This window comes from Salvelinus namaycush, chromosome 35 (genome assembly GCF_016432855.1).
Source record: "Salvelinus namaycush isolate Seneca chromosome 35, SaNama_1.0, whole genome shotgun sequence".
Classification (NCBI taxonomy): Eukaryota; Metazoa; Chordata; class Actinopteri; order Salmoniformes; family Salmonidae; genus Salvelinus; species Salvelinus namaycush.
The window spans coordinates 10,674,604-10,697,723 of NC_052341.1; the positions used below are offsets into that span (position 1 = coordinate 10,674,604).

General features: G+C 44.5%; 1 protein-coding gene across 5 annotated transcripts in view; it reads left to right on the forward strand.

The window, feature by feature from the left end:
• Positions 1–23,120, forward strand: part of map3k4 (mitogen-activated protein kinase kinase kinase 4) — a 94,804-nt gene that overhangs the window by 48,461 nt on the left and 23,223 nt on the right. For 4 of the 5 annotated variants that reach the window (XR_005473593.1, XM_038974863.1, XM_038974865.1 and 1 more), the window contains exons 3-17: positions 3,153–3,754; positions 3,883–4,542; positions 7,853–8,374; positions 11,656–11,919; positions 12,211–12,363; positions 15,817–15,974; positions 16,127–16,243; positions 17,825–17,924; positions 18,231–18,314; positions 18,549–18,833; positions 19,140–19,289; positions 19,963–20,124; positions 20,905–21,117; positions 21,213–21,291; positions 21,560–21,653. Coding sequence is in view for 4 of the 5 variants with exons in the window: in XM_038974863.1 (XP_038830791.1) it covers positions 3,153–3,754; positions 3,883–4,542; positions 7,853–8,374; positions 11,656–11,919; positions 12,211–12,363; positions 15,817–15,974; positions 16,127–16,243; positions 17,825–17,924; positions 18,231–18,314; positions 18,549–18,833; positions 19,140–19,289; positions 19,963–20,124; positions 20,905–21,117; positions 21,213–21,291; positions 21,560–21,653 (3,643 nt within the window). In the remaining variant the exon portion in view is untranslated. The remainder of the gene's footprint in view (positions 1–3,152; positions 3,755–3,882; positions 4,543–7,852; positions 8,375–11,655; positions 11,920–12,210; positions 12,364–15,816; positions 15,975–16,126; positions 16,244–17,824; positions 17,925–18,230; positions 18,315–18,548; positions 18,834–19,139; positions 19,290–19,962; positions 20,125–20,904; positions 21,118–21,212; positions 21,292–21,559; positions 21,654–23,120) is intronic. The other variant, XM_038974864.1, reaches the window with a different exon arrangement.

A 23,120-nucleotide genomic window follows, 5' to 3' on the forward strand; every position in this document is an offset into this window, starting at 1 on the left:
CGTTTTATAGCAATTTATATCCGTTTAGTGCGATTTTGGGACATTTATTTCTGAGCCACTGTGAATCTCTGGGCACCGTTCCAGTTCATGCCGAACGCAATGTGCATTTCTGCATGGCAAGAGGACAGCTTTCGACCAAAAGACGATTAGACCCAAGAAAGGATTCTTTGCCCAAGATTCTGATGGAAGAACAGCTCAAAGTAGGAACAATTTATTATGATAAATCGTGTTTCTGTCGAAAAATGTTAGTGGCTTAGGACGCCATCTTTTTTGACGTAGCTTCGCTTGGCGCAAACTGTATTGAAAAGTAAGGATAATTTAAAAAATGTAATTCCGCGATTGTATTAAGAATTAAATTGTCTATCAATCGCTGTCCACCCTATATTTTTTAGTCACGTTTATGAGTATTTATGTATACGACTAGATCACTGTCTAATATGGCGCACGGCATTTTCTGACCAGCTCGGCTACTTTTCTCATTGTATAACCACGATTTTGGTGGCTAAATATCCACATTTTCGAACAAACTGTATATGTATGTTGTAATATGATGTTACAGGAGTGTCATCTGAAGAATTCTGAGAAGGTTAGTGAAAAAATTAATATCTTTTGGCGATGTTGACGTTATCGCGCTCTTTGGCTAGAATCAATGCTGGGGTAACGTTTGCATATGTGGTATGCTAATATAACGATTTATTGTGTTTTCGCTGTAAGACACTTAGAAAATCTGAAATATTGTCTGTATTCACAGGATCTGTGTCTTTCGATTAGTGTATGCTGTGTATTTTTACGAAATGTTTTATGATTAGTAATTAGGTAAGACACGTTGCTCTATCTATTTATTCTAGTCGATTTGTGACGGTGGGTGCAATTGTAAACTATGATATCTACCTGAAATATTCACATTTTTCTAACAAAACCTATCCTATACCATAAATATGTTATCAGACTGTCATCTGAGGAGGTTTTTTCTTGGTTAGTGGCTATCAATATCTTAGTTTAGCCGAATTGGTGATAGCTAGTGGTGTTGGTGGACAAAGAAAAAATGGTCTCTTTTGCTAAGGTGTTTACCTAATAGATTTACATATTGTGTCTTCCCTGTAAAACATTTTAAAAATTGGACATGTTGGCTGGATTCACACGATCTGTATCTTTCATTAGCTGTATTGGACTTGTTAATGTGTGAAAGTTAAATATTTCAAATAATTTTTTTTTTTGAATTTCGCGCCCTGGCTTTTCAGTGGGGGGGGGGGGGGGGGTGCCGCTAGCGGCACCCCAGTCCTAGACAGGTTAAGAGACAAAAGGAAAATGGGGTGCCCCTCTCTCGCGCGCAGGAAATATTCAGAGGACACCTGACTACTTTTGAAAAAACTCGCTCATTTTTCAAAATAAAAGCCTGAAACTATGTCTAAAGCCTGGTCACAGCCTGAGGAAGCCATTGGAGAAGGAATCTGGTTGATACCCCTTTAAATGGAGGTTAGACGGGCCATGAAACACAGTTAAAAATATATATCACTTCCGGGTTACATTTTCTCAGGTTTTCGCTTGCAGAGTAAGTATTGTTATACTCACAGACAATATTTTGACAGTTTGGGAAACTTTGGAGTGTTTTCTATCCTAATCTGTAAATTATATGCATATTCTACGATCTGGGCCAGAGAAAATGTCCGTTTACGTTGGGCACGTTATTTTTTTTTAAATTAATTTTAAAAAATCTGACCCCTAGCACTAAGAAGTTAAACAAGTGGATCAAGTATAGCTGGAGCTGGGCTTAAGCTGGATGCCACTATAGAGGTGAAAGGAACACCACACACTTTGCCTCTTTCTCACTTTTTTTCAATACAGTGGATAAAAAGGTGTATGCCAGGTGTACTCTCTGCCTGAAAGAGATTATGCCAACAAAGGGTATCATGCTCTGCTGGCACATTGTAGAAAAGATGTCCACATGCAGGAAGTGTACAATGTAATAATGTGCAGTGTAGCCCAAATAATATATTGATTTTGTTGTGTTGAACTTGACAGTAACACGTGTGTGTGAAGGGGATTATTAAATGTTTTACTCAGTGAATGTTATTTTTTGCACACATATAGCCTTGTGCACTTGATCGATGTCTACTATAGTGTGAAAAGGAAAGGGGGATACCTAGTCAGTTGTACAACTGAAAGCCTTCAACTGAAATGTGTCCATCACATTTAACCCAACCCCTCTGAATCAGAGAGGTGCAGGGTGGCCACTATAATAGAGCAAAAATAGAATGCCCGTTTCATTCTATTCCTACTTTTAAATGTTTTTTCTCCCAAATGCAATATTTGTGTGTGTACGTGTGGTCACAAGCATTCTATTATAAATACTGTTATGGCTAACTGTAATATTAGTGTATTGTTTTTTTCTTTTCTCGACTTGAATGTCATTTGCAGTAAAGTCTAGGAAACAAAACATTTGGATTGTTTTCTTTATTTTTTTTGTGGTCCGTTGGGTTCATATGAACCCCTTATTTTACACAGAGACTGATCATGTAGATCATTTTCTTTTCTCACTGTTTTGGACCCTCACCAGTTTGCGTCCCTGAACAAGGCAGGTCCTACAGGCCCTAGTTTTGTCGCACCTGAACTACTGTTCAATCGTGTGGTCAGGTGCCACAAAATGGTACCTCCTGAAAATTACAATTGGCTCAGAACAGGGCAGCACGGCTGGCCCTTACATGTACGCAGAGAGCTAACATTAATATGTATGTAAATCTCATGGCTCAAAGTGGAGGAGAGATTGACTTCATCACTACTTGTTTTTGTGAGAAGTGTTGACATGCTGAATGCGCAGAGGTGTCTGTTTTCACAGCTCGCACACTCATGCATACCCCACAAGACATGCCACCAGAGGTCTCTTCACAATCCCCAAGTCAAGAACGGACGTTGGGAAGCACACAGTAATATGTAGAACCATGGCTACATGGAACTAGCTCCATTCCTTGGCAGCAGCTAATGGGGATCCTTAATACATACAAATACAAACAAACATAGTGGCTGGTGTTTGGAATGAGCAAGTAGCAGTGAGTAAAGTAACCACAGCATGTATATTTTCTTGAGGGGTAAAGGTTCTGTTATTGTATTGGTTAGAATAAGTATAGATTTTTTCCTCTCTTTTTGTATCTCAGTAGACAATCAGCCAGCCCCCTCCAGTCCATCCCAGCCCCAGAGAGAGAGTGAGCCTAACCCCTATAGGCCTAGAGAGGGGGCTGAGCGAGACCGAGAGAAGGACCCCCCAGAGGCTGAGCAACATAACTACAAGTTGGGTAAGAAACAGACCGACCCTTCTGAGGGGATCCAAATAAACGTAAACAAGCAAGTCAACAAAGCAACCGAGGAGCACCAACACAACTATAAGCAGGGTCAAAAACAACGCGCCACCCTGCGTTCCAGTGAGAGAGACCACAAGAAGACCTTTGAAGGTTCCTTCATGCTGGACCCGCTCTCCAAGACCTCCAGCCCCTTCGGTGGAGGCTCAGCCCTCAACATGGACCCCAGGAAACCCTACCTATCGCTGGGGTGCGGCAGCGGCAAGCTCCCTGTCACTATCCCCCACCCCATGGCCCACCGCACCCACCGCCAGACCTCAAGGACAGACTGCCCTGCAGATAGACTCAAGTTCTTTGAGACGCTGAGGTTGTTATTGAAGCTGACTTCCATGTCGTCCAAGAAGAAGGAGAAGGAGCAGCGCGGTCTGGAGAACTCAGCCTTCATGGGCCAGAACAACGAGGTAGCTATGGATTGACTTGTGAATTGATTGATTCATGCTATCTTCTGGTGATGAATAATGGTATATCGTGTATTGCACTTTTATGTGTCCTGACTCTCTCTCTCTCATCCTTTCCTCCATCTCTCCAGGTGGTGTGGCTGGAGCTCCAGGCGTGGCACGCGAGACGCTCCGTCAACGACCAGGATCTGTTCCTGTTCACTGCTCGACAAGCAATCCCAGACATCATCAACAAGGTGCTCCACTTTAAGGTCAACTACCACAGCCTGAGCCCCAGCACCATGGGCCTGGGACAACTGACCCTGGGGGTGTGTGTAGGACGACCAGGTATGGTTGGATCAGGGGCATCTCCCGGCCAGGGAGCCCAGAGGACACTAGTGTTAACAGAGCCAGGCTGTGGAGGCCCAGGCCAGGGTCCCAAACAGAGGACTCCAACCCAGGCCTCAGAGACTGTTTCTGGGGAGGAGAGGGACTCTAACCAGCCTGCTGCTGTTGGAGCTTCAGAGACGAACCAAAATCACTTTGCTTCAGTCGACCCATGGGGCTTCAGCGCCTGCCCCTCCTCGGCAGTAGACGCAGCGGCGCCCCTGGGCTCCGGGGCGGGGTGCAGGGAGCACCTCCAGCGCCAGCGGCTGGCCTTCGAGCAGGTTAAACGGGTGATGGAGCTGCTGGAGTCGGTGGAGGCTTTGTACCCTTCCCTGCAGACCCTCCAGAAGGACTATGAAAAGTACGCAGCCAGGGACTTCCAGGGCAGGGTGCAGGCACTCTGTCTCTGGCTCAACATCACACAGGTAAGGACTGGATTGATTGACTGAGGTTTTACACGCGTTCAAAATAACAGGAGAGGGGCGGTAGAGTGACAGAATGCATAGAAAAGCACAGTAAGCACTCACAGTAAGCTTTATAAATATATCACCTTTGGGGTCAGCAAAAAAGCTGATATTCACTTTTTTGTGACAACTGCTGATGTAAAAAGAGCTTAAAAAGTACATTCAAAGAAATAACAGGAGCTAGACAGTAGTAGAGATTAGGGTTGGACATTTTGGGGAATATTGCGAGGTGGAAACTTTCCGTGGGAATATATGGGAATTAACGGAAATACATGCAAATTAATATTAATGCCATTTAAATGTAGATGTTTTTTTTGCATTGGATATATTTACCATATATGGAGACAAACATAAACCTTTTACCTTATCACACGTAGACATAATTGCAAATGATTAAATCCTTCCAATAGAAGAAAAAAAATAAAAATTTAGTTACGAATTGAACTCTTAATTAAATGAGTTGACTTGATGGGATGATTTCACTGAACAACAAAAGGGAATATTGAATGATCCATCGCATCTCCTAAAACCGTTCTCAATATATATCTGTAAAATGATAGTCTAGAAACTAAAGCTTTGGTTGTCTTCCTCTCAGGCTTCCATGTCTTCTCCCTGGACCTCTTTAATGTCCCCCTCTTGAACGTCAGACTCTGAGGCTTCATCTTCACTGTCACTTCGCAATCTTGTTGAGGATGGGCCGTTGTCACGCTCAAAAAGCCTCAAATTTGTCCGGGTGGCCACCTATTTTTCAACCCTTGTATTGGTCAGCCTGTTACGTGCTTTGGTGTGTGTTCCCAAACAAGGGCCATTGCGCTCTGAGGTGGCTGATGTTGGTGGGATTTGGAGGATGATGGAGGGGAAAGAGCCTCAGATCCACAAAGTCCCTTCCACCAGGTGGCTGATGAGACATGTTGGCACGACTGCCATATTGCATCTCCATCCCAAAGCCCCTGCTTGGAAGTGTACTTCGCCAGATTGCCAAGAACCTTGCCCTCATCCAGGCCAAGGTGGCGAGACACAGTGATGACACCATAGGCCTTGTTGATCTCTGCACCAGACAGGATGTTCTTGCCAGCATACTTGGGGTCCAACATGTACGCTGCGGTGTGTATAGGCTTCTGGCAGAAGGATTCACGCTTTTCGATGCATTTCAGAACTGCAGTTTCCTCTGCTTGGAGCAACAGTGAAGTGGGCAGGGCAGTATGGATTTATTCTCTTACATCTGCAAGCAGAGTCTAAACATCATACAGTATGGCATTGTCTCCCTCAATCCGTGCAATGGCTCCTGCTATAGGTTTCAGGAGTTTCAGGCTGCTTACCACTCTCTCCCAAAATGCATCATCCAGGAGGATCCACTTGATGGGGCTGTCCATATCGGCAGACTGTGATATGACCATTTCTTGGAGAGACTCCTTCCCCTCCAGGAGACTGTCAAAGATGATGACAAAACCACCCCAAGGGTTGTTGCTGGGCAGCTTCAATGTGGTGCTCTTATTCTTCTCACTTTGCTTGGTGAGGTAGATTGCTGCTATAACTTGATGACCCTTCACATACCTAACCATTTCCTTGGCTCTCTTGTAGAGTGTATCCATTGTTTTCAGTGCCATGATGTCCTTGAGGAGCAGATTCAATGCATGAACAGCACAGCCACTGGGTGTGATGTGAGGGTAGGACTCCTCCACTTTAGACCAAGCAGCCTTCATGTTCGCAGCATTGTTTGTTACCAGTGCAAATACCTTCTGTTGTCCAAAGGTCATTGATGACTGCCTTCAGCTCATCTGCAATGTAGAGACCGGTGTGTCTGTTGTCCCTTGTGTCTGTGCTCTTGTAGAATACTGGTTGAGAGGTGGAGATGATGTAGTTAATTTTTCCTTGCCCACGAACATTCGACCACCCATCAGAGATGATTGCAATACAGTCTGTTTTCTCTATGATTTGCTTGACCTTCACTTGAACTCTGTTGAACTCTGCATCCAGCAAATTATTAGATTAAGCATGTCTGGTTGGAGGGGTGTATGCTGGGCGAAGAACATTCAGAAATCTCTTCCAATACACATTGCCTGTCAGCATCAGAGGTGAACCAGTTGCATACACAGCTCGAGCAAGACATTCATCACCATATCTCTGACTACGTTCCATTGAGTCAAAAAAAACAAGTGATTCCAGGAGGACCATGAGCTGTTACTATCGATAAGGTGTCTGAGTCATCATTTTCACCTCGAATAGAAGTAGAGGGACTTTTGTCAGGTTGCTTGTTGTGAGCGCTGAGGGAACTTTATGCACGTGGCCAGATTCTGCATCTTTGTTGCATTCTTCACATATGATTTGGCACAGTACTTGCAAATGCATACAGCTTTTCCTTCTACATTAGCTGCAGTGAAATGTCTCCACACATCAGATAGTGCCCGTGGCATTTTCCTGTAAAGACTAGAATAGTTTTTTTTTTTTTTTTTTTTACAAATACAATTCCATGTACAGATAAATAGTTAAGCAGTTAGATTAAACAACTAATTCGTAAGATACATGTTTTAAAATGAAACAGGTGAATTAACACTCCTCAGTTAGCAGGCTCAAGCAAGCTAAAACCCACATTGTAGCAAAAACTAACTAGCAGAATGTTAGAAATGATTTAAACACACTTTGCTGTATGCTGCTATTTACTAGTTAACACAAAATAATGTATGTCATATAAAATATATTCACCCCACCCAGTATTGTAATCAAAACTTAGCAGAAAGCATGTAGTCCTTGGCTCAGACAGTGTAGTGGTGTGGCTCAATAGTGTCTCATTAGTGTGCAAGATCTTGAGAATCAGCTGTATATGTGATGTAAGAGTGCACTGTGCATGCAGAGGGTTGCAATTCCATTGAATTGGAGATCGTTTAACCAAAATATGCCACAAACCTAGAATTGCCTTGTGTATCTCGCAAAGGTTCACTCTTATAAGCTAACTTTTTTTGGTGAATTTTAGCAAAATTCCCGTGCCTAACTTCCCATGGAAAATGCCCGTAAATTTCCCGGAAAGTTTCCGACCCTTTGCAACCCTAGTAGAGAGCCAATGCATGGAGAAATGATGTCTTCTCACTAGCAAAACAATGAACATATTTTCTGTGTTCCTGGCTGGCTTAGTTGGTAGTACACTGCGATTGCAACACAAGGATCCTGCTGGGTCAACCAATACGAAAATGTAACCATTACAAGTGTACTGTAAGTCGCTTTGTATGAAAGCATCTACAAAATGGCATATATTTGTTATTATATTTTCACTTAGGATCTGAACCAGAAACTTCGTGTTATGGCGACTGTCCTCGGCCTCAGGGACCTTTCCCGTATCGGCTGGCCCGTCTTCGAGATCCCCTCGCCACGCTGTTCCCGTGGTAACGACGAGGAAGACGAGGATGAAGAAGACGAGGAGAATGACTCCACGGCAACCTTCACTGCCGGTGACAGCGACGGAGAGGACAGGGACCTAGCGGGTGAGGAGGGGGAAACTGGTGAGCCCAGAGGGGGTGAAACGACAGCTGAGCCGGGAGAAGGTGAACTCTCCCCTTGTTTGACTCCTAAATTCGCTCGGTTACTACTATCTGAGGATGAGACGGGGACTATGGAGGTGGTATCGGGGGGCACAGGGACAGGAGGGATGAACTGCCCTACAGCCATCTTCAGACCCTTCGTAGATAAGGCCTTGAAACAGATGGGGCTGAGGAAACTGATCCTGAGACTACACAAGCTGATGGACCCCTCCCTCCAGAGGTCCCGGGCAGCCCTGCTCAGCCACACGCCTGCACAGGAGGTAAGAGAGTGCTGTCATGTGATTTTATATAGGAGAAGGTTACATATCCAATGTCTTTGAGCAGGTGATGTATTTCAAATGATAAAAAGGAAATTAGAGGGAGAGACTCTGCACATTGTAATTGATGTTCCTATGTCCGTGTTTCTCAAACTGTCCTGTAGACCCCAAAGGGTGCACCAAAGGGTGCAGAAATGCAATGCTATTTGGCTAGCAGCCACAAGTAAATGAGCTTAGAATGAAAAGCAAGGTATTTTTTTGCAGAGACGATGCATGGCCATCCTATGTCTAATGTTTATCATAGAAAGAATGTAGCCAGCTACATTTCCTGATGTTTTTCTTGAAGTTAATCTGGTATTTTACCAGAGAACTAGGCTGGCCACACTGAAAAGTACAGGAGAAAGTAGCTCCACATCAGTCAGAGCTCTGTCTGCTGATAGAATGATGGAGAACAGTAGCTCCACATCACAGAGCTCTGTCTGCTGATAGAATGATGGAGAACAGTAGCTCCACATCACAGAGCTCTGTCTGCTGATAGAATGATGGAGAACAGTAGCTCCACATCACAGAGCTCTGTCTGCTGATAGAATGCCTGTTCATGAATTCTCATCTGAGTGGAGAAGTGCGACTGAAGCACAGAATTAGTCTGATGCCGAGCAGAAATTACAATGAGAAGCATTTTAAATCTGCGTTTACAAAACGCAGCAAGATATTTTCGATGTGTTTTTATATTTTTTTGTTGTTAAAAATGCAGAATTACTTTGTCATGATAAAAACGCAGTCCTATGTGGTTAATTGTTGACATGACAACTTCCACTATGTTTTGAGATCCGATGAAGACCTGAGTGGTCGAAAGGTTGTCATAAATCCACAGGAGAGCTTAGCTTGCAGTGTGTCTCTCATTTGTCCAATATGGCAGGGGTTTTCAAACCACTCCGCTGAGTCCACAGCCGTTCCATGTATTTGATCTATTCCAGAGCTAGCACACTTGAATCAACTTAACACATCATCAAGCCCTTGATAAGGTGAATCATGTTAGCTAGTTAAAGGCTACAACAATATTGTGAAATGTCTGGGGGTCTCCTTGCAGAGGTTTGAAAACCCCTTTCACACTCATGCCATTCCAAACCATACAGTGCAGGCTCAGATATTTTGTTTTCACAATGTCTTTTCCATCACGGTTCCAGCAACTAAGGTGGATGGTAACTAGTCCAGCCCAGTTCAGCTTAGCTTGCTTTGGCTCTGTTTTTGGATATTGTGTTCGCAGAGCTGCACTGTGGCTATTGTGACGTTGCAAAATGAGAGGGAACTGCTTGTACTTGATACATGTTATGCACCTTGAAAATAACCATCATGAATTGGATTGTGCAGGCCTATATGCATTTTAATCATGAATCCCTGGTGGATTTTTAATTGGGCTTAATGGAGCTTGTTCATGTTTGCTTTCTGTCAAATTGAAAGCTAGTCACATTTTGGCAAAGCAAATATGAATGCAAATCATTATTTTTTCTTCACAAATGAACCTCATTCATATATAATTAGTTAAATTGATTTCCAACTAAGCTGCCACTGTACTGCAGGGTGCTTTGTCGATAATGAGCCATTTCAGAGCCCAACTGACTAGTCCATGTGTTATACTGTCTCAATGCTCTCTCAGCTGTGGTCATGTGTAGAGACCCAGTGTGCACACAAAACCACTCATATACATACAGGATGGCTGAGTCACCATCCCTGGGGCCCTAGGAGGGAAGGCTTGGTTCCCCTCGCTGAGGTTGTCATTCATCTATGAAACCAACATCAGTGTGCTGGTTGAAAAAAAACGTTCACTGCATGCATACTCAACTTGTAAACAGAAAGATATTTAGCTAGGAATCTACACTGCTCTTTTTAGGGATATTTTGACATTTTACCTTTTTGACCAGTTAACCAGTTTAATACTGAAGCAGAGGTTTTGAAAACTCTGCATTACACTATCCTCACCTTGCTCAGCCCTCTGTAGTTTGCCGACATGCTAACCTGTCTGTGTATTCTGTGTGTTAGTTTTTTTGTGTTGTATGTTCGTCTCCCCAGCTACATTTTACATTTACATTTTAGTCATTTAGCAGACGCTCTTATCCAGAGCGACTTACAGTAGAGTGCATACATTTTTATTACATTTTACATACTGAGACAAGGATATCCCTACCGGCCAAACCCTCCCTAACCCGGACGACGCTATGCCAATTGTGCGTCGCCCCGCTAGTTCACGGACTTCCCTGACCACATGCTGTTCAGTGACTACCTACCGGAGCTGTCCCTCTCACGCTTTAGTTTAGACATGCTAACATGTCTGTCTTTCTCTAGTTCACGGACTTCCCAGACCCCATGCTGTTCAGTGACTACCTACCGGAGCTGTCCCTCTCACGCTTTAGTTTAGACATGCTAACATGTCTGTGTCTTTCTCTAGTTCACGGACTTCCCAGACCCCATGCTGTACAGTGACTACCTACCGGAGCTGTCCCTCTCACGCTTTAGTTTAGACATGCTAACATGTCTGTCTGTTTCTCTAGTTCACGGACTTCCCAGACCCCATGCTGTTCAGTGACTACCTACCGGAGCTGTCCCTCTCACGCTTTAGTTTAGACATGCTAACATGTCTGTGTCTGTTTCTCTAGTTCACGGACTTCCCAGACCCCATGCTGTACAGTGACTACCTACCGGAGTTGTCCCTCTCACGCTTTAGTTTAGACATGCTAACATGTCTGTGTCTGTTTCTCTAGTTCACGGACTTCCCAGACCCCATGCTGTTCAGTGACTACCTACCGGAGTTGTCCCTCTCACGCTTTAGTTTAGACATGCTAACATGTCTGTGTCTGTTTCTCTAGTTCACGGACTTCCCAGACCCCATGCTGTTCAGTGACTACCTACCGGAGTTGTCCCTCTCACGCTTTAGTTTAGACATGCTAACATGTCTGTGTCTGTTTCTCTAGTTCACGGACTTCCCAGACCCCATGCTGTACAGTGACTACCTACCGGAGTTGTCCCTCTCACGCTTTAGTTTAGACATGCTAACATGTCTGTGTCTGTTTCTCTAGTTCACGGACTTCCCAGACCCCATGCTGTTCAGTGACTACCTACCGGAGTTGTCCCTCTCACGCTTTAGTTTAGACATGCTAACATGTCTGTGTCTGTTTCTCTAGTTCACGGACTTCCCAGACCCCATGCTGTACAGTGACTACCTACCGGAGTTGTCCCTCTCACGCTTTAGTTTAGACATGCTAACATGTCTGTGTCTGTTTCTCTAGTTCACGGACTTCCCAGACCCCATGCTGTACAGTGACTACCTACCGGAGTTGTCCCGCCACCTGTCCTCCTGTGGCGCTCCCGGGGGCCCGGAGCTGGGGGCAGAGCACGTTTCCTGGGAGGAGCTGTTGGACATGGACCTGCCCTCGTTCCGACCTGCCTTCCTGGTCCTATGCCGCGTCCTGCTGAACGTGATACACGAGTGCCTTAAGCTGAGACTGGAACAGAGGCCTGCAGGGGAGCCTTCACTGCTCAGCATCAAACAGGTCAGCAGGCACACTTTCTCTGTTTCTCCCTCTCAGCCCTGCTCATTCTGAATAGGAGAGGTGAATAGTGATGATCATCTCTATTGCCTGATTCACACTGTAGGGCTGACCTGAACCGCACTGCGCTGGCCCAGATGTTATTTTCACATTGTCCTTTAAAGCACAGTTCCAGCATCTATGGTGGCTGCATAACCAGTCCAGCCTAGTACAGCTCGGCTCGGTTTGGCTCAGTCAGGTAGGCTATATGTCAGTTGATAACCATGCTAACCTCTGTCTCCATCTGCCCTGTAGTTGGTGCGTGAATGTAAGGAGGTGTTGAAAGGTGGTCTCCTGATGAAACAGTATTACCAGTACATGCTGAGGGGGGTGGTCACAGACCCCCAGGGACTCCAGACCAATGCCAACATAGACGAATTTGAGGAGGACCTCCACAAAATGCTGGTGGTAAGACAGACCACCTACTGAGTCATGATTAGGGTTGCAAAATTCCTCTTTACACAAAAATTATAAGCGTATACATGCTTATGTATAATTATGTATAATGTATAAGCGTATACATTATATATGCTTATGACGGGTCTTAAATGCATTATAACTGCTACCTAACATAGACAAGTTTGAAGAGGACCTCCCCAGATGCTGGTGGTAAGACAAACTAGGGAGTACTAATCTGTAGTAGATGCATTGGGAAACGGCCCTAAACCACTGAAATGTTTTGATTTAAGTGTGTCCATCGCGCAGAGACTCTTTTCTGCAACTTCTTTGTCGGGTGTAGATTACCCCAGAGGTTACCGAGGTCACTATTGTTTGTCGGGTGTAGATTACCCCAGAGGTTACTAAAGTTGCAGAGTACAACTTTTACATAATTATCCTTTAACCAGGGTGAAGTTAGAGGCTGCGTCCTACTCAACCTGAGTGAGTGTGTACTGTAGGAAAGTGGCTTGTGTCTCTGGGTGCCTGGCCAGGACCCAACCAGGCTTAGGGTTATACTAGCACCCGGTAAATCTGCTTGAGAGTGTGTGCTTATCTCTGGGGTGAGAGCGCTTTAACCAGCAACCACCAAGCTGAATCAGCACATGGTAGCCAGGGGTGTGGTAGGAATTGGCATCAGTCAATCACTGATTACTTCTCAGGAGTTTAGGCTGCAGCGTTTCCTTTCCCCGCTGTCTCTCCTTGGACAGACGGCCGGTAGTGGGTGATAAAAGCCTAAGAAAACACAATGTTCCTGAATTCTAAAAAGGGTCACCACCACAGCACTGTCAGGGTCAAAGTCTAGTCTACTATCTTCTGCCACCACTCAGCTGCTGCAGAAAAACAGGCTTTACTTTAGGAATATCACAACCCTGCCCTGCAGTGAGACTAATACAATAAGAATGACAGCAATGAGGATGAATGTATTCCCCAGTATCGCTGCCATCTGCTGACAAATAGGAAGCAATACCACACAATGCCATAGGAAGGATGGTATATATTACAGGAGGAATTTGTGTTAGGATAATGGTGGTGATATCACAGACAGGTGACAATCACCCCTCTTTCTAAATTTCAAAAATATATTTTCATCTCCGTCACATGAAATCGCTTGCATGTGCGTTGTGCTTTTGACAGCGGTGTTTTGCCTCTAATTGCATTATGGAACTAACATTTGAGTTTGGAAAAACCATGCAAATCAATTGTCATAACATACATTTAGGAACTTGATTTGCTTATCAAATGTGGAAAAACCATGCAAATCAATTGTCATAACATACATTTAGGAACTTGATTTGCTTATCAAATGTGGATAAACCATGCAAAGCAATTGTCAGAACATAAAGTAATGACTCGGGACGTCGGGTTTGATATGAAAGCTTCTTTTAGTAATAATTCTTGATCACGTTACATTTAACAACTTTAGATTCTACAGAGCAATGCCAGTAAGATGCTAGCGCAAAGGAACCATCAATCACCTGATAATTGCACTTAACTAGCGCGTTCACTCTACTTCCTGTCGCAAGGCATTCTGGAACTTGCAGTCAAAAGCGTAATTCAATACTAACCAATACAATTACATATGTAAATAACTGTAAAGAAATATCTTTAGATACAGCTCAATGAATTAACTTAAACATTAACTCTGTAACACATTAAAGTTACAACAAGGAACTTGATTTGCTTATCAAATGTGGAAAAACCATGCAAACCAATTGTCATAACATACATTTAGGAACTTGATTTGCTTATCAAATGTGGATAAACCATGCAAAGCAATTGTCAGAACATACATTTAGGAACTTGATTTGCTTATCAAATGACTTGGCACGGTCTCAAACTGGAGAGGAAACTACCTGCTGCATGCAGCCATGCACCGTTATTTAAATGAATAACATTGGAGAAACACCTGTAAGTAGGCAACATATCCACTTACCTGCCGGTTGATCACTGTACATTCATCCCTTTCTCTGCAGGTGTACTTTGACTACATGCGCACCAGGTTTACGTTAGGAAAATGTGAGGCCGGACATTTGACCAGCAGCATTTTAATTTACCGGACATTTGAGAACTTTACCGACCCATATGCATAACCTGATTAGGGTGTCCAGCCACGGTGCTCAGAATGATAGAAATCACTTTTATGGTAATTCAACTTAACAGAACATACAACTCAAGGATGCAACGGCGTGCATCCTTCTTACCGAATTCTGATGCACACTTGAACGATGTTGGAATAACCGTCCGCAGTTACTTTTCTTCAGCAAACAAGACTAATAACAGACAGCAAAAACACTAGTCTATTTCAATCTACTATCCCCATAGTAGGAAAGTTTACCTATTCTATTGGTCAGCTTGTCATTTTGTGCGAAAAATACATTGCCTATTCCGAACAGACTCGGGGACAGTTGTGGGGTGATAGATCCCAAATTCATTCAACCAGTGCATCCCAAAAAACTTTAAAAATCATTAAGGCTGATGCAACAGATCAGAACGTTAAGCTTAAAATGTTGATCAACTATTTTATCTTAACGCTATAAGCGCAGCAATGCGCACACGGCACTAGGCTACACACAAATGTTCGTTCCATAATGCAATTAGCGGCAAAACACCGCTGTCAAAAGCGCAACGCACACGCAAGCGATTTCATGTGACGGAGATGAAAATATATTTTTGAAATTTAGAAAGAGGGGAGATCTAAAGATGCAACAACTGGCATGTATTACTGATATGGCTAGGATTGTGGACTTTTGGCTACTGGACAGTGAAAGAAAGTTGATTTGAAAACAAATGGAGTATGAGAGAAATAGGCTACTGGTTTCAATGGCATATGTAAGTTTTTAGTCTTATTTTGGCTAGGCTACTTTGACGAAAAGTGAAACGCCTCATAATAGGAAGTTAAACGTTCGGATTGCATACAAACTGAAGCTTGCCTTCTGTTGCCTAAGCACTTGAATGGTTAATGGGAAGTGTGCTTCAATTACCAGTTGAGAAATAAAAATAGTAGATCTTTAATCGTGGACATCCCCAAAAAATGAACAGGTGCTTGCATTTAAAATGGTTGCGTAATGATTGGGCTCATAAAAGCATGTTTCACGTAACTGTAGCAACAGCTCTCTTGCTGTCTGACAGATGTTCCGCTCATTCTAGGCTCCATATTTGTATGCTGTGCTCGTTTGATTAATAAGACCCATGACTAATGAAATACACTGGCCAATTTAATTCCACAAAATGTTGTAAATGAACCCATAGACCAATAAGCGTGACCGGACAAATGCATTTACATCGACTGGCTGGCGTCAATTTTATTTATCGGCTTTTCATTTTTTTTATCAGCCAAAATCCTGCTGTTACCGGCTAATGAAAACCCTGTTGCACACCTACCTGTTTAATCAGTAGAGATATCTCTCCTCTCTCTGTCTGCAGGTGTACTTTGACTACATGCACAGCTGGATCCAGATGCTGCAGCAGCTTCCCCAGGCCTCACACAGCCTGAAGAACCTTCTAGAGGAGGAGTGGAACTTCACCAAAGTCATCACTCCCTACATTAGAGGAGGGGAGGCTCAGTCTGGGAAACTCTTCTGGTAAGTGTTTGATTTTTTTGTTCATTGATTCATTGTTTCTCCATCTAATTTTAAGCGTCTATTCTCCTTGAGAGCATCCAACTCACTCCCTCTTCCACATTGTATTTAGTTAATTCCACTTAGCTAAATATTCCCTTCCTCTTCTCTCTCAGTGACATTGCTGGGATGCTGCTCAAGTCCACAGGGGACTTCCTGGACACGGGCCTGCAGAAGAGTGGTGATGAATTCTGGGAAAGTGCCGACGACAGTACAGTCTCAGATGAGATCCGGTATGTCTTTGTTTTATGTTTAACATACAGTGCATTCGGAAAGTTTTCAGATCCCTGGACTTTTTCCACATTTAGTTACGTTACACAATACCCTATAATGACGAAGAAAAACAGGTTTTTAGATTTTTCTGTGAATTTATTGAAAATAAATAACATACCTTATTTACTTAAGTATTCAGGCCCTTTGCTATGATTCTTGAAATTGAGCTCAGGTGCATCATGTTTCCATTGATCATCCTTGACATTTCTACAACTTGATTGGAGTCCCCTTGTTAAATTCAATTGATTGGACATGATTTGGAAAGGCACACACCTGTCTATATAACATCCCACAGTTGACAGTGCCAGAGCAATAACCAAGCCATGAGGGTCAAAGGAATTGTGCGTGGAGCTCCGAGACAGGATTGTGTCGAAGGCACAGATCTGGGAAAGGGTAACGAAAAATGTCTGCAGCATTGAGGATCTCCAAGAACACAGTGGCCTCCATCATTCTTAAATGGAAGAAGTTTGGAACCACCAAGACTCTTCCTAGAGCTGGCCGCCGGGGCCAAATTGAGCAATTGGGGGAGACGTGACCAAGAACCCAATGGTCACTGATAGAGATGGGAGAACATTCCAGAAGGACAACCATCTCTGCAGCTCTCCACCAATCAGGCCTTTATGGTAGAGTGGCCAGACAGAAGCCACTCCTCAGTAAAAGGCACTTGACAGCCCACTTGGAGTTTGCCAAAAGGCACCAAAAGACTCTCAGACCATGAGAAACAAGATTATCTGGTCTGACGAAACCAAGGTTGAACTCTTTGGCTTGAATGCCAAGCGTCACGTCTGGAGGAAACCTGGCACGGTCCATACGGTGAAGCATGGTGGTGGCAGCATCCTTCTGTGGGGATGTTTTTCAGCGGCAGGGACTGGGAGACTAGTCAGGATCGAGGGAAAGATGAACGGAGAAAAGTAGAGAGAGATCTTTGATGAAAATCTGCTCCAGAGCACTCAAGACCTCAGACTGGGTAGAAGGTTCACCTTCCAACAGGACAATGACCCTAAGCACACAGCCAAGACAATGCAGGAGTGGCTTCGGGACAAGTCTCTGAATGTCCTTGAGTGGCCCAGCCAGAGCCTGGACTTGAACCTGATCGAACATCTCTGGAGAGACCTGAAAAAAGCTGTGCAGCGATGCTCCCCATCCAACCTGACAGAGCTTGAGCGGATCTGCAGAGAAAAATGGGAGAAACTGCCCAAATACAGGTGTGCCAAGCTTGTAGTATCATACTCAAGAAGACTCAGGGCTGTAATCACTACCAAAGGGTCTGAATACTTAAATGTGATATTTCTGTTTTTATTTTTAATACATTTGCAAAAATATCATAATGGGGTATTGTGTGCAGGTTGAGGATATAACGTTTTTATTTAATTAATTTCAGAATAAAGTCGTAACGTGGAAAAAGTCAAGGGGTTTGAATGCTTTCCGACTGCATCAGTATGTGGTTTTAAATGTGTTTTCCAAATGAAATTCCCGCTGTTGGGGAAATAAAGTAATCTTGCTGTTAGTCTCATGCTAAGCAGTTTTTTTTGTCGTTCTAGCCGGTCGGTAATCGAGACGAGCCGGTCACTTAAGGAGCTGTTCCACGAGGCTAGAGAGAGGGCATCCAAAGCTCTGGGATTTGCCAAAATGCTCCGTAAGGTGAGAGACACTGCAGTTTTTGTCTGCCCCAGTTTGCCTCCTGTTCATTTTTATTTGGGAAATATTGTATTTTGTAAGTTACTAAATGTATGTAGCTTCTTGGTCAGGGATCACTTGAAAAATAGATGTCCATCTCAATGTGACTTCCCAGGTTAAATATAGGAAGTATCAAAATAAAATAATTGGGTGTTCAGAGTGCTCTGATCTTCTCTCTCTGCCCTCTCCCTCTTTCTCTCTCCTCTCTGTGCCCCTCTCTCTCTTTGCCCCCCCCCCCTCTCTCCGTGCCCCTCCTTTCTCTCTCTGCAGGACCTGGAGATTGCTGCTGATTTCAGCATTACCAGTGGGGTGCCATGCCTCCTGGAGGCCCTCAAGGAGAGAAATTATGTCAAGGTGCCTCAAATTATACATTTTGTTCCTTATCACTCTCCGTGCTATTTTTATTCTCTCTTTCCTCCCCATGTATTCAACCCATGGTCAATATCCATTCAGGAACTAAAGGGAAGTTCCAACTCCAATGTTCTTCATTGCGTTTTCAATGAAATTGGAATTTCAGTTTGCTTCCTGAATTTCCCTTCCTCTTTGATGGATGAACAAGCTAACCGGTCTGTGACTGTCTGTCTGCAGGTCCAGATCCCAGGGCTGGAGGAGCTGGAGGTGTTTGTCCCATGTGCCCTGATGCACCAGCGTGACCTCATCCTGCAGCTTCTAAACGCAGCAGCCGGTAAGGATTGCAGTAAGGAGCCCGACGAGATGATGGCAGAGGACGAGGCCTACCTGCTGATGAGCAAGCATGGAGCAGGGGACCCGCCTGGGGGGGCAGGCCAGGCCGGGGTTCAGTGGCACTGGGATGGGAAGCTGGTCAAACTGGTGCCTCAGATGGAGACTGTGGACACGCTACGGGCCATGAAGGTGGGTGGGAAATGTAGTTAATCGAAGTGATACTCTTCCTTTGTGTATTTTGAAGAGCTAGATATTGCAGTGAATGTGGAGGGTGGCCGGACCAGGACTCAAACCCTGGTCCCGCCAACTGTCATCTCAACACCTTAGCCGAGACGCTTACCACCAAGAGCCTCAGCCTCTTGATAAGGTTGCTAGATGCTGTACTATGTTTTTACGAGGAGCACACATGATGCTAATGACATAATTAGCATGTCTGTGGCTCCTTTCCGTCCTCTGACTCTCTCTCTCTCTCTCTCTCTCTCTCTCTCTCCTCAGGTGGAGAACCTGCTCCTGATAGTGATGCAGTCAGCCCACCTTGTGGCCCAGCGTAAGGCCTTCCAGCAAAGTATGGATGAGCTGCTCACCCTAAGCAGGGAGCAAACCTCCAGCCAGCCCCTCATCGCCCGCTCCCTGGAGCAACTCAAGGTACCATCCACTATATTGATTCACTCTGATCATTTACTGTAAATGCTTTAAGTTTCCCTGAATTACAATTAATTTACTGTGAAAGAGCCACTATTAAGCCCACGTTTATTGAGCTGCTATTGGGCCCAGGTGCAGAGGGTGCAGTGCACAAGATGACTTCAAATGTCACGTTTTTAATGTCACAAGTACAGTGAAATGCCTTTCATGCGTGCTACGAACCCAACAATGCAGTGATCAATAACAGTGTAGCATTACAAATAATTCAAGGTAGAATTAAAACACACGAGAAATAGAAATAAGAGCACAAGGAAGTAAGAAGATATATACAGGGTCAGTTCCAATACCATATTTACTTTGCACAAATGTCATGTTTATACTGCAGTGAGAGCTGTGAAACCAAAAGTCATGCCCATGACTGATGTTGTCTCATATACTTCCTCACATTGGAGGCCTGGTTTCAAAAGCTGTTAGCTTCCTCTCTTCTCAATAAGGCTCTTCCTGTGTGGCAAGGCTGTGGTTGAAGCATCCCTCATAAAAGGGTTTCTTTCTTCTTTACTTGGAGAGGGTGTCGAGACCCCCCCACACACAGACATTCACTATCTCCGTCTTTATCTCTTCCTCTTGCTCTCTCATTCCCTCTTCTTCACTCGCTCGTCTCTCTCTCCCCCCACAGAATGAAGCCTTACAGCTCTGTAGAAAGATCAACACGGCCATTGACCGGGTGGAGTACATGTTCACGTCAGAGTTTGAGGCCGAAGTGGAGGAGTCTGAGTCAGCCACGCTGCAGCAGTACTACAGAGAGGCCATGATCCAGGGATACAACTTCGCCTTCGAGGTTAGAGCTCAAGGGTTCTGGGTCGTTGGGAGTGGGCAGTATGATGAGGATGTTACCTAGCGATATCAATGTCGGCCAGGTTGCAGCAGTACTAGAGAAAAGCCAGGATCAAGGGATATAACTTCGCCTTCGAGGTCTGCAGAGGTTTGGTGTCAATGGTGGCTGTAGGGGGGTGGAGGGGAGCAGTGAGCTAACCAGCGATATTGGTTATATTAGGCGGCCATGATGCAACTATAGGTGACTGGTGGCCACATGGGGGTGGGGGGGTTACTTTAGGTCAGTCTTTGGAGTCTTGCTTTAGGCCTACAATATAAATATTTCCTCAGTACCCCTAGTGTTGTAAAAAGTATGGAGAAATAATTAAACTGTTTATGGGAATGATTGTAAAGCTGTCTGTCTTTCTACACAGTGTTGCAACTGATGAAAATGTTCTGTCTTGGAGGGTTGTGTTAGTACAGTGGGAAGCTGTAAACTGGGGTTAACTGTCAGCAGATATCTGGTTAGACTATTGTCAACTTTACTGAGGAAGGCAGACAACGAAACACAATCCGTTCTATTGAACATGCCACCAAAATTGGTAATAGCAAGAGTGGCTTGGTCCTCCTTGTGTTTTTGGCTGACCAGTCTAACCCCTAAAGCAGTTTAACCCGTAAACCAGACTGTCATATTGTTCCTCACAGTAGCACCACAAGGAAGAGTGTCGTGGTTCTCCTTTTCTGCTGTAGATGTTATACTGGTCAAGTGAAGAGCACCTTTTAAATATACTTTTGTTCTCCGTAGTACCACAAGGAGGTGGTGCGTCTGATGTCGGGTGAGTTCCGTCAGCGGATTGGGGAATGCTATATCGCCTTCGCCAGGAAGTGGATGAACTATGTCCTCACCAAGTGTGAAAGTGGCCGGGGTACCAGACCCCGCTGGGCCACTCAAGGCTTTGATTTCCTCCAAGCCATCGAACCTGCCTTCATCTCTGCTTTACCAGAGGACGACTTCCTGGTAAAACCATACTACTTCTTTGATTGATTACGTTATTGATTGAGTTTGTATTTTGTGGAATGGTATTGTGATTATGGAAATCATTCCCTCTGCAGAATTTGCAAGCTCTGATGAATGAGTGCATTGGTCATGTGATCGGGAAGCCTCACAGCCCAGTCAGTGGCTTGTACCTAGGTAAGACCCTGCCTCATCTGAGCAAATATGTGGTCCTGTGTGGCTCAGTTTGTAAGAGTGTGAAACTAGCAATGCCAAGGTTGTGGGTTCAATCTAAGCAGGGATCACATGCACATAACAAAATTTGTACTCACTGTTCTGTAAGTGGCTTTAGATGTAAGCTTCTGTTAGGTCTAGGTGGTAAACATGTCTGTGTAGAAATAGAACTGAAGTATGGCTTTAGTCGGATAGCTTGGCCTTGTTGACCCGTTCTCTGTTCTCCACTCAGCCCCCAGGAACAGTCCTCGGCCAGTGAAGGTCCCTCGTTGCCATAGCGACCCCCCCAACCCCCACCTGTTCATCCCCAATGCAGAGGGCTTCAGGTCGGTGGAAGTTCATGGTTACAGTGAAGCACTAAGAACCATTTACCACCTATTATAATATTATTTTATATTGTGTGTAATGTACAGTGGGGCAAAAAAGTATTTAGTCAGCCACCAATTGTGCAAGTTCTCCCACTTAAAAAGATGAGAAAGGCCTGTAATTTTCATCATAGGTACACTTCAACTATGACAGACAGAATGAGGGGGAAAAAATCCAGAAAATCACATTGTAGGATTTTGTATGAATTTATTTGCAAATTATGGTGGAAAATAAGTATTTGGTCACCTACAAACAAGCAAGATTTCTGGCTCTCACAGACCTGTAACTTCTTCTTTAAGAGGCTCCTCTGTCCTCCACTCGTTGCCTGTATTAATGGCACCTGTTTGAACTTGTTATCAGTATAAAAGACACCTGTCCACAACCTCAAACAGTCACACTCCAAACTCCACTATGGCCAAGACCAAAGCGCTGTCAAAGGACACCAGAAACAAAATTGTAGACCTGCACCAGGCTGGGAAGACTGAATCTGCAATAGGTAAGCAGCTTGGTTTGAAGAAATCAACTGTGGGAGCAATTATTAGGAAATGGAAGACATACAAGACCACTGATAATCTCCCTCGATCTGGGGCTCCACGCAAGATCTCACCCCGTGGGGTCAAAATGATCACAAGAACGGTGAGCAAAAATCCCAGAACCACACGGGGGGACCTAGTGAATGACCTGCAGAGAGCTGGGACCAAAGTAACAAAGCCTACCATCAGTAACACACTACGCCGCCAGGGACTCAAATCCTGCAGTGCCAGACGTGTCCCCCTGCTTAAGCCAGTACATGTCCAGGCCCGTCTGAAGTTTGTTAGAGAGCATTTGGATGATCCAGAAGAAGATTGGGAGAATGTCATATGGTCAGATGAAACCAAAATATAACTTTTTGGTAAAAACTCAACTCGTCGTGTTTGGAGGACAAAGAATGCTGAGTTGCATCCAAAGAACACCATACCTACTGTGAAGCATGGGGGTGGAAACATCATGCTTTGGGGCTGTTTTTCTGCAAAGGGACCAGGACGACTGATCCGTGTAAAGGAAAGAATGAATGGGGCCATGTATCGTGAGATTTTGAGTGAAAACCTCCTTCCATCAGCAAGGGCATTGAAGATGAAACGTGGCTGGGTCTTTCAGCATGACAATGATCCAAAACACACCGCCCGGGCAACGAAGGAGTGGCTTCGTAAGAAGCATTTCAAGGTCCTGGAGTGGCCTAGCCAGTCTCCAGATCTCAACCCCATAGAAAATCTTTGGAGGGAGTTGAAAGTCCGTGTTGCCCAGCAACAGCCCCAAAACATCACTGCTCTAGAGGAGATCTGCATGGAGGAATGGGCCAAAATACCAGCAACAGTGTGTGAAAACCTTGTGACGACTTACAGAAAACGTTTGACCTCTGTCATTGCCAACAAAGGGTATATAACAAA